General features: G+C 46.4%; 1 protein-coding gene across 1 annotated transcript in view; it reads right to left on the minus strand.

Annotated features, from left to right (window-relative positions):
- ERN1 (endoplasmic reticulum to nucleus signaling 1) overlaps positions 1–11,751 on the minus strand; it is a 95,341-nt gene that overhangs the window by 17,940 nt on the left and 65,650 nt on the right. The window contains exons 8-12 of the mRNA XM_011997128.1: positions 10,782–10,904; positions 6,996–7,097; positions 5,470–5,731; positions 4,039–4,117; positions 2,809–2,974 (exon numbers count right to left, since the gene is read on the minus strand). Coding sequence (XP_011852518.1) covers positions 2,809–2,974; positions 4,039–4,117; positions 5,470–5,731; positions 6,996–7,097; positions 10,782–10,904 — 732 coding nt within the window. The remainder of the gene's footprint in view (positions 1–2,808; positions 2,975–4,038; positions 4,118–5,469; positions 5,732–6,995; positions 7,098–10,781; positions 10,905–11,751) is intronic.

The following is an 11,751-nucleotide window of genomic DNA, read 5'->3' on the forward strand; positions in this document are numbered from 1 at the left end:
CATGGCTACTGAGTGAGCATTCATTACGCATTTATTGAGCATCTATTGTGTGCAATTACTGTAAGAGATACAAAGCTGACTAGAATAAGGAACTGGGATTTGATAGGGCTTGATAATCCATTCATCTCTAAAAATGAGTCTACATACTGCCCCAAAGAGCCAGGTCACTTTTTCAGATTAGGCTGCCGGCAGCCTGGCTGACTTTCCTCTCTGTTCTCTCGCTGTGAGCAGATCTCACTCTGACTCACATCTCTTTCACCTTATGATCTTTCCATTGTTCCCCTAAACCTATCAAAGATTTCATGACATACATGCCAGGATGACAACAAACAGGAACTAGTCTAAGCAATGTACATTTTTTGATCTGGAAAATTCCTCTTTGATTCCCCATCTTTAGGTCAGTTCTCTATCTACAACATAATATCGTTCTTTAAGGGAAACCTACTTTTGTTTTGAGCCACCACTACTTTCTCTTGTGTACCAAGGAGCTCTGAGACATGCTTTGCTTGGGAGCAGGATTTCTCCATATGTGGTCTGCCCACCTCAGACCTCTGAATCAGACTTGCTGGTAGGGCCCAGGAATCTGAATGTGAGTGTGTGCAGGTAACTCTGAGGCTCACTAACAAGAGACCTATGGTCTAAGAAAAGTGAGGTGTTCTTCCACATGCCACGCTGCGCAGCAGTGTTCTGCCCTTCCCACAATACCCACTCAGTGCTCAGAGTCCTACCTGTCTGGTAGGACACCTGCCAAGAGACTGCTATGGAAGGCATTAGCCTGAATCCCCCTAGTCCTCCTGTCAACCTTCTTGTAAACAGGCTTCTCCCGGAGCTGGACCTTCACTAATATCACACTGCACATGCTCGATCAACCACTGTACAACTTTACTCATGAGACCGCTAAACATTTTGTACAAATACTACCTGGTCTTCTTGACGTATTCATCTATCATTATCTCTTAGGTCCAGACTCTAGAGCAAAAAGCAGATGGCTAGGCCCTGCCCCAGACCTACTGAATCAGGCTCTCTCGGGCTTATATATGCCTAGTTTACTAAGCTCTGATGCTGAAAGCACCCAAGGTCCGGGCCATGGCTCTGGGGCAAACCACAGACCATGCCTTTCAGGCTAATTGGATCCTTGTATTTTCAAGATTAATGACAACCTGGAATATCTTTAATGTTTTCCACAAAGAGAAAATGAAAGGACACATTTGGACACAGAAGGGTCCTCGTCAACAGGAGACACTGCCATAGTCTCAGTGCCATATTTTAAGATGATGAGCTTTGGAGCTCCTCCAAAGAGGCTTTTGAATTGTGGGATCCTTATACTTAATAGATTCCTTATACTTTGCTATTTTCGCAGTTTTCTTACTTGGACAACCTTTCCATTTTAAAGGGATCTCATTTTACAAGTTAACCATGAAGACTCTCTGCCCCCATATTTTCTGTATTCTCATATATACACATTTCCTTATTCTCATATATACACATCTTCTTAATCACTGGTGGGCAGTCTGTGAGCCCCTTAACTGGCCCGTAATGCTGAGCAGCCTTGTAATTGCAATGGCCTCTGCTCATTAGCTATTTTTTTCTCACCATGGGCCTATTCATACATGCTCCTCCAATTACTTCTGTTAGTAAAAACATATTATTATTTTGTCATCTCCTTTACCTGTTATTTGGTAAAAATAAAATAAAAATGGCTACAAGGAATCAGGATAAAAAAAGAAATGGACCTTGACAATCTATAAAGAAAGGGATCAAGGCTCAAGGATATCTGGTTCCCCCCGTAACACCTGGTTACACACATCCCCACCTACACCTCACTGCCTGGCAGATTCTACTGTTTCCTGGTCCCCACATGCTCCCGGCTGCCCCACATCTCTTTTCCAGAGCCCCAGCCCTGACCTCTTTCTCCCCTAGTACCTGTCAGCAGCAAGCACGAGAGGAAGAGAACAGAGAGAAGAAACTGCATCGGCCTCTCGGTGCTCCAGCACCCGACTGACCTCCTGCCCTGCTCTGCCCCTACTGGGGCTAGAAGGTGGCAGAACAGTGGGGGGTGGGGCACAGGAAGGGCAGGTGCATTTCAAGAAAACTCCCTCCTGCTCTAATGACTTGGCACACTCGCCAGGAACACAGCTCTTCTCATCTCTGCCTTCGTTTGTCACACTTGCTGCCTTTGGGCGTCATGTCAACTTCTTATCTCTCTTGGGACAGGGCCTCTAGTTCAACCCCTGGCCATTACTGATGGCAGCAAAAACAAGAGAGAGAGGAAAAAAGGGACCTTCCCACACACCTGGGACGATACTGCCCTAGAACCATGACCAGCCCGACTCTGCTGCTCTCAACCCATCCTGGGAATTCATCCCTCCTGGGTCTTCAGCCCTTGCCTCTCAAACCCCTCACCCTCATGCCCACACGGACCCCAAGTTAATTCTTCCATAGAAACAGTCTCAGTTTTCTTAACTATAAAATGGAAATGACAAGGGTACCTACCTCACACAGGGTGGCTGTGAGGAATGAGGAAATGCATTCTGAAGGGCTTAATGTCGGATAATCACACAAGGTTTACATGATTTAGTACCTGAGTTTTGGAACATTAAACAGTTTTCAAAAACTGACTCAGAAACACAGTTAACTTGTTGATTTTCCTTGGGGGTAAAAATGTCCCAAGGTCTCAGGGGCCAGCCGGGAAAGGCTCTGAGCACAAGGCCTTCCGAGCTGAGTATAGTGTAACTACCAGGGCCGGTGGTTGACCACCAGGAGGCAGCATGCTGTCACCTCTGGCTACTGTGGGAGACCCGCTCTTACCTATCAGAAGCCAGTAATTCCTCAAGTAGTTGAGCTTGTTCTTGCTTTTGAGTCCGGGGTCAAACTTGAGCTCTGTGCTGGGCGTGATCACACACTCCCCCTTGTCCCCAATGGTGACGCCATCAGTCTGGGGCCCTTCCAACAAAGGAAGTGTGCTGCCGCGGGGCTGTGGAGAGGGTGCAGTGAGGGTCAGCAGCCCTGAAGGGAGAGCACGTCCCGTGGCACACCATCCCAGCCACTGTCCTGAAAGGTGAGCGATTTCTAGTGCAGGGCCAGTCCAGGACAGAGCCCAAAGGACAAGGACACAAAGGCCCAACTCTGGGCAAAGAAGCTCCTCTCTCAGGACGTGACAAGCTGCACTGATGTCTTTATGGACGACTTTTCAGATTCTTATGTCTGGGTACTAGGGAACAAGAAGTGTGTGTGTAGAACTCCAAGACGCCGTTACAAGAAGCAGACATAAGTGAAGGAGAACGAATGGATATCTGTTAGTCACAACTGATGCAACCAACGGGGTGGAATAAAGTCCACCCACACACCCGGTGCTGGCTCAGGTGCTGCTGGAACTACGACAGGGGCAGGCGCTGTCTGCTCACAGGAGCAGTCGCCCAACTCACTGGGAAGACAAGAGAGCCAACCACACAGTCCAAGCATTGTAGGGATCAAGACAAACAGCTAGGATTACGATGCCTCGGACTTTCAGAGACAGAATGTTCGAGGCAGGCTGGTGAGGCCCAAGGAGGCTTGGAGAGATTGCAAAAGCAGGCAAAGGGTTTGAGTAGGGAAAAGGAAGAAGAAAGGGCACTTGAAACGTGAGGTGAGGAGCAGCCTGAACAAATGCCCTGGGGAAAGATAAACAGGAAGCTTGTAGAAGTCAGGGAGAAAGTGCACTTGCTTGGGTCATGTAACTCACACAGAGAAACTAACAGGTTGGCAGAATGGCATCGTGGGGCTGGATTAAGGAGAGCCATGAACACCAGCCTGGGGAGTTTAGATTTGACCACAAAAGCAAAGGGAAATAATCAGGGATTCCTCAGCTTTAAGAAGCTGTTTCTGTCATGTATCTTTCTTTCAAAGTAGAATATGGCATGTGCGGAAACTGTTTTTGAGAATTTAAGATTTGTATTTTGCATTCTTAACCCGCAGTATGCTTGTGCATAGCAAAGTCATTCTTTGCTAAAATGGAACAACAGCAGTTAGGCAGCTGTGAGCCCTCCATAGTGGACTTACCACGACAGCAACTCCCTCGTGTACCATTGAGGGAGAGGCATAGAGGCTGGTAGAGTATTTCCCAACATACAGAGTGGGCCTAGGAGAAAAACAGATACATGCATTCCAGAGTCATTTAATTTCCAGACCCCACAGAAAGGAGGAATCATAACCCCAAATACCACCCACAGGGATGACCACATTAACCCCCCAGACGTGGAGGAAAGCAGTAGGGGTGTGAAGGTGGGGCACTGCCCTGGGAACAGGGCCACAGGACTTTAGTCCCAGCTGTCACTCACTGCAGAAACATGGACAAGCCACTTAATGGCAAGCCTCAGCAAAATTGCAGGGCTGGACTAGACGATGCCCATGATGCCTGCAGAATGGACTACGTCCAATGGCCATCCAGGAGACTGAGTACTTACCAGCACCGCCGAGGCCCCTCAGACGACCCTGTACAACACACTTTCACTCCAGCGACCACCAAAACTACCCCCATTCTGCCCTGTGCTAAGGATCCTGGAGGTCCTACAGAACTCCTGAGAAATGGTGCTCTACTCTGGATGCCGAGGGCAAAAGGGATGCATAAGAAATTCCAGACTTGGTGAGACTTCTGGTTCCTCAGCTGTATAGTCTGTCCCCATGTGGGACATCAGGGAGATGGAAAATGAGGAGAGCTACACCCCCTGGCCCTTCTGCTTACTGTCAAGAGCCCACCTGATCGGTCATCCACTACATTATCTAAACCTCTCTCAACGAATATCTTACATTTGAATGGTGTTTTACAATCTAAATACTCTCTGGCACATTATCGTATTTGATCTTCCACACAACTCTATGAAGAAACTGAGGCTTGGTGAGTTTAAGTGACTCAGTGATAGGCTAATAACAGGGGGATGGAGAACAGAAGCCTGCTGAGTCTTAGACACACACTGTTAACTATTTTTTTCTGATTTTTAAAATGAATATAACCTAAAAATTTAGAAAATATAGAAAGTTAAAAAAATAAATCTCTTGCATCCCTACCACCTAAGATAGATCCAAAGTATACTTACACTGGCAGTCTCTTTCCTATCCCCACCTGTATTTGTGCGTGTGTGGCGGCAGGGGGAGGGTCTTGCCACGTTGCCCAGGTAGGCCTCAAACTCCTGTGCTCAAACAATCCTCCCACCTCAGCCTCCCAAGTAGCTGGAATTACAGGTGTATGCCATGGTGCCCGGCACCTCCCACTCATGATTTTTATGTAATATTTAAGAATTCTGAAGCTTTAATGGGTGCCCCTCAGTTCTTCTATTCTGAGGTTTCCGAACGAAGCAGACGTGGCTCTGGATATTCCTCATGGCTTCAAAGACTGTCCTGTCTTTGGCCTCCCATGCAGGGCCTGCTACATTGCAACAGCACCAGAACACAAAGGCCACGGCCGCCCTCTCCTTCCCCGAGCTCCCAACTCACGTCAGCTTGCTCTTGGCCTCTGTCTCCTTGGGGAACGGGTACTTCCACTTGGTGATGCGCCCCACCTCCCCAGACATGAAGGTCAGATAGCGCAGGGTCTCCACGGCGACATTGATGTGCATCACCTTCCTCAGACCCTCCCGCTGCCACACATAAAAGGCCACCACAGGGGAGGCGTAGTTTTGGATCCACAGGACATCCCCAGATTCACTGTCCACGGTCACCACCAGCCCATCACCATTGGACACAAAGTGGGACATCTCTGTACAGATCAAATAAACAAAGCATGCTGAGTCTCACCCCATCTTGAAACCACATCCTCTACTCTTGTGGCAGGCTGTAGTCACTCAGTTAGAGGAAACAAGACTTCTGGAATATTCTCAGATCTCCTCTGAGCAATTTCACTTGTTTCCAATGAACTCACTTAGTCTCTATAATATCAAGACACTGGGAGCTGGCTGGCTTGCAAACACAGGATAGGATCACTCTCCCAAAGGCAATTTATTTGGTGATGTGCTTTACCATTCTATTCAATAAGTGAGAGTAAACACTGAGGAGAAAGGAGCCAATGGAGATGCCTATTAATCTGGCATTTCATAGCAGTCACTTGAAACCCATCGATCAAACTGAAAGTCAGGGACAGCTGTGGTGGCTCATGTCTGTAAGCCCAAGACTTTGGGAGGCTGAGGTGGGAAGATCACTTGAGCCCAGGAGTTCAAGACAAGCCTGGACAACATAGTTAGACCCACATCTCTACAAAAAAAAAAAAAAAAAAAAAATTAGCCAGGGGAGGTAGGGGAGTGGTGGTGCGTGCCTGTGGTCCCAGCTACTTAGGAGGCTGAGGTGGGAAGATCGCTTGAGCCTAGGAGTTTGAGGCTACAGTGAGCCATGACTGCACCCCTGCACACATCCTAGGCAACAGAGGGAGACCTTGCCTCAAGAAAACCCCCCTAAAAACAAAAAAAACCCTGAAAGTCAGACCTGAACCACTGACACTGTCCCATGAGATTCACAAAGGAGTCCTCAGAGAAAAATGAAAATATTCTAGGTCCTTGACCAGGAAAGGCAGAGTCCAACTTTGACACCAATGTTAAGGTGACAGAATTGGTTTTTAGTTTTCATTTGAGCGAGGTGAATGTTAACTGCAGAAATAACTAGGGATGAGTCACATTTGCAGAGAGGCCTTCTTGACAGGGTTGCTAATATCCTATGCTGATTTTACTTCTACTTTCCATGGGCTTGCAGTAAATTCCTTCTGTGACATAGAAAGACTCAACAAGGGGTGTCCTCCTTCCTCTCTGGCTAAGCTTGTCACCATTTTACTTCGGTTTGCCTTCAGACTTCACCAAGGTCCCTGCACATTGACTGTGGGAAGTATTTACGATAAGCCCATGAAAAGTCCATGGAAAGAAAGAACCTGGTGACAAACAGTATCTTAAAAGAAAATCCTACTTTCTGGAGCAACTGTTTCCACATAGGTCAAAAGTACTGGCTCAAGCTTGTGAAATCCAGCAGAGAGCACTTACTGTAGTCCATGTCGTCCTCGGGCAGCGAGGCTGCGTAGTCAAAGTAGGTGGCATTCCACCGGAGCTCTCGGGTTTTGGTGTCGTACATGGTGATGGTGTATTCTAAAGAACACAGACCAGCCAGCCCATTACCACAGAGGGGCCACAGTACATACTGAGATATGGTCCTTATCTAATTACAAACAATTCCTCCCTAAACTGTAGGCCAAAAAGTCCAGACTATCCATTTTGATACAGAAAGGCAATGTGAGGAGAACTGAAGTCCCGGACACATGAGTGAGCCTGGCTGACGGCATGTGGAAGCAGAGACGAGCCACCCCTGCTATGCCCTTGGACTCATGGCTCACAGAATCGTGAGCAATAGAATGGTTGTTATTGTTAGCCATTAAGGTTTGGGGTGCCTTATTACATAGCAATGGATTGCTGATAGTTAAAAACTGGCACCTTGAAGCAGGATGGCACCATAACAAACACCTAAAGCATGTGGCATTGACTTTGGGACCAGCTGGTAGGTGGAGGCTGGGAGGCTGACAAAAAGGTTGGTGGAGACTTGCTAGTGCAGAGGGGGCACTGCTATTCAAAGTGGAAAAGGGGTGACCCAGCTTGTGGAGGGTGCCATGATGAGTATGACTATTACTTGCAGTAACTTGGAAGACAGAAAAAATATCTAATCAACTCAGGGATCCAACTAAGGAGATTTCCAGACAGAAAGCAGAGAATGTTGGTTTCTCTTAGCTGTCTATGATATACTGTGAGACAAATGAGCTGAGGAAGAAATTTTTCAGCAGAATACAGAGGAAATATAAAGGGTCCAGGACTGAATACTGCTGGAAAAGATTCTCATTATAAAAAATAACTTTAGGGAAAAGATCAAATCCAGGGTACTGCCAGCAACAAAAAATGGGTTCAGGGTAAAGATCAATAAAATCAAAGGTTAAGCTGTAAGATCCTTCTTTGAGACCTCCAAAAGAGTTTAAGGCGGCTCTTCATACACCCTCTGCATCAAAGGAGTTCTAAACTCACATTCCAAAGTCTAGAGACTTGTGGGTATGGTTTTTATCTAATGGAATAGACTATAATTTGACACATGGGAAGCTCACATAGTTTTTAAAGGAGTGGTATTAGCATAAACTAAAAGGATCAGAGACAGTCAAATTGAAAAAAAGGGTTTCTAGATCCCTAAATTTCAATGGACAAGGAACAGACTGAGAAAGATACAAAACTGGCCATTTGTTACGGAAAAGAAAGGACTTCTCAGAGGGCAGAACCAAGAGCCACTGAGAGCACTATATTAGGGAACTAATTCCAGAGGGCAAAACTGGGCCCTAATGAAGGAATATTCCCTACCCCTGGAGGAGGGCAACCTGAAAACATGTGCCTGGCTAGATTTCAGAATTACTAAGGTCCAATGTGTGATATGTGTTTCTCTTTCCTGCCCTTTTTTGAGTGAACATGTTTATTGCAGCTATCCTGTCTCCATCTCACCACTGTATGTTGGGTGGGGGATGGGAAGGGGAGAAAGACCCTGTCTCTTTAATTCACAGGTCTCCAATCAAGAGGAGCTACACCTGAAGAACATCATCCACCTCCAGACCTGATGCAGATCACGAGACATGAGATTTTGGGACTGATGCTGGGATTGGATTTTGGGGGTCTTTGGAGGGAGTGGGAGGGTTGTAAACTACTGCAGCCTGAGGGAGGACTGCAGTAGAACATCTCTAAAGGTCACTACTACCAATTCTTCCCATACCTGTAATATGCATGTTACTCTTCCCATCAAGAGGCCAAGTCTGTATCTCTACCCTTGATTCTCAGTTGGCCTTGAGACTTGCTTTAACGAACAGACTGCAGTGGAAGGAAGGTTCTAGAACTTTGGAGCCCAGACCTTCGGAGGCACTGTAATACCCATTTTTACTCAAGAGGGAGCCCGGCTGCCATGTCAAGAGTCCAGGCTATCTATATGGAGAAAGGTCACATGGAAGTGAACCGAAATCTCAGATACATGAGTGAGGCCAACCAAGCATGTGGAGTAAAGATGATGGGTCCTTGCTGAGTCCTTCCTGAATTCCCTACAGAATCATTAACAATAAAATGCTTGTTTTAAGGCACTAAGTTGGGGTGGTTTGTCATGCAGCAATAGACAATGGAGGCAGTGGATTTACACACCTATGCACACACATTCCACCTCATGCATATCCCAGCTCCTTTGAACACCACAGTTTCACCTGAGAACGACACAAGTTTTATATCTGGATGAAGCTGGGGCCACTGTAAGAATTTACTTGATGGAAAAGGTAAACACATAAATCCTAAGCAGTCACTACAGTTAGAAGCTGGAATACCTGATTTTTACAGTCTAAGACCTTCCACCCATTCCCAGGAGAGCCCAGCCAGCTTCTGCAGGGTCCAAGATTAGTCTCACTGAGTTTTAGAAATGCAGTGCTTTCCCCAACACTTTCAGGAAGGTTCTCTTTTTTTCAAATCCTTGTCTGTCTGAAAGTTTAGACCTAAATGTAGTGCTCAACTGTAATGAATTCATCCTAGGTTTTTGGTATGATTTTTTCCTTCTAAATGTTTTTTGTTTCTCCTTTTAGCTTTAAGTATCGTTCAACAAGTTTCATGGCATCCCCGACATGTGTGAGGTGCTGCACATATGATAATGAGTAAGGCAGGTCTCTGCAGTAATGGGGCTCACCCATTCATACACTCAAACATTGAGCCCCTGTTACACATCAGGCAATATGCCTGGTGTAGAGAGACAGCAGGTGAGCAAAACAAAGTCGTCCCCTCAGGGAACTGATATTCTAGTGAGGGAGGCAGGAAGTAGGCACATAGAATTTATAAATATGCAGTGCCAAGAGTTAAGAAGAAAGAGGCTGAAAAAGGAGGAAACAGAAAATGGTGCGGTGAAGAGGGTGCAAGCCATGCCTACAAAGGGACAATGACAAGGGGTGAGATGGCTGTCACAACAGGCTTGTTAACTGCTACATGTGCCCCTAGAACGGGAGAGCCAGGTGTTCCTGAGCAGGGTGGAGGCCAAGAGGCTGGAGAAGAGACTTCACAGAGAAGGTGACTTTTGAGCAGAGTTGTGCAAGGAAAGAGGATATTTGCCAGATAGGCAAAAACAGGCATACCTGGTGGAGAGGGCCACACCACTACAAGCCTTTAAAAATGACACTGCCATTCTGGGAGCTGCAGGCAGTTCATCCTAATTGGGAAACTTTTTTTGGGGGGGGGTGGGGGGACAGAGTCTTACTCTTGTTGCCCAGACTGGAGTGCAGTGGCTTGATCTTGGCTCACTGCAACCTCCGCCTCCCAGGTTCAGGTGATTCTCCTGCCTCAGCCTCCTGAGTAGCTGGGATTACAGGCACCCGCCACCACACCCGGCTAATTTTGTATTTTTTTTAGTAGAGACAGCATTTTGCCATGTTGGCCAGGCTGGTCTCGAACTCCTGACCTCAGGTGATCCACCTGCCTCAGCCTCCCAAAATACTGGGATCACAGGCGTGAGCCACCGCGCCCGGCTAGGAAACTTTGAAATGAGCGAAATGAGGCGAGAGAGGTGGCAGTCACATCACAGAGGTTTTTCTGGGCAGTGGTGCAGTTTGGACTGTATCCCTTGAGCAGTGGGGGACACTGAAGGGTCTTATAAAGGAAAATGACATGATCAGACCTGTGTTTGGAAAAAGGAAGCTCTGGCCACCTTCTAGGGAAAGAGGCTGGGGAGCTTCTTCCGATCCCTTCTGGAAACAGGCAGGTTGTAGAAGACAAAGGTTCATTTCTTACCTGTTCGCCCAAGATACAGAAGAGAGGTTGATGGGCAGAGACTATCTGCAAAGGCTGATGACAAGGTCTGCTGCTTCTCCCCAGTCAGGAGGTCAATAACATACCAGATGTCCTGCTTTTTACCTGAAAGGACACAAAAACACATCATCGTTTACACCATATGGAAAAAAGTATCACTGCCAAATTAGCAGCCAAGATGCTCTGTATTGAGAGAGATAGACCTGAAATTCTTAGGATGTCATTTCTAAGGTGATGATGTAAATGGTAATGCAGAGACAATAAAAAACTTCTTAGGCCCATAGGTCTTATAATAATTTAATAACCTAATCATGGTATACAAATTCCTCCAAACCTAATAACATAATTATAGTTTCAAAAAGTTCCCCAAACTTTCAAGCTAAATTTTATTGCTTTGATGAGTGGCTTTAAATATGAAAAGTCTTGCCTGTGAAGGGTAACCCTTTTCCCATGGACTGGGATCTATAGAAATACAGAAATGTGCCCAGGGGTTTATCTCCCTAATAACCATCATTCACATTTCTCAACATCCCTACTAACTAGCCCCCACTGAGAAGGATCTACAGTTACTGTTTATGACTATAATTAACTAGTACCTGGGACTGGTCAGTGGAGTTGGTTGCAATCTGATGCTAAGGAGGTCAAAGTTGTCTCGGCCCCTGGTCCCAGCCAGTAAGTTATTCCCTGGCCTTGGACCATACCCCTAATCTTGGTCAGCTGATTATGACAGGCAGACAGCACGGTAAACAACACTATTAAGAAAATCCAAAGCATGTGTATCAATGGTATACACCCAACAGCATCCTAGCAATGGAGAGTCAGTAGCACCGGCCTCCAATGTGAAGGTCAACACAGTCACTGTGATGTGTATATTTCTGTTTTGTAAAGCATGATCTCTGGTGGTCATTCGTATCTTCCTAACTTATTGGAAAAGTCTCCTATTTTGGAGACT

Source organism: Mandrillus leucophaeus, unplaced genomic scaffold (assembly GCF_000951045.1).
Source record: "Mandrillus leucophaeus isolate KB7577 unplaced genomic scaffold, Mleu.le_1.0 Scaffold530, whole genome shotgun sequence".
Lineage (NCBI taxonomy): Eukaryota > Metazoa > Chordata > Mammalia > Primates > Cercopithecidae > Mandrillus > Mandrillus leucophaeus.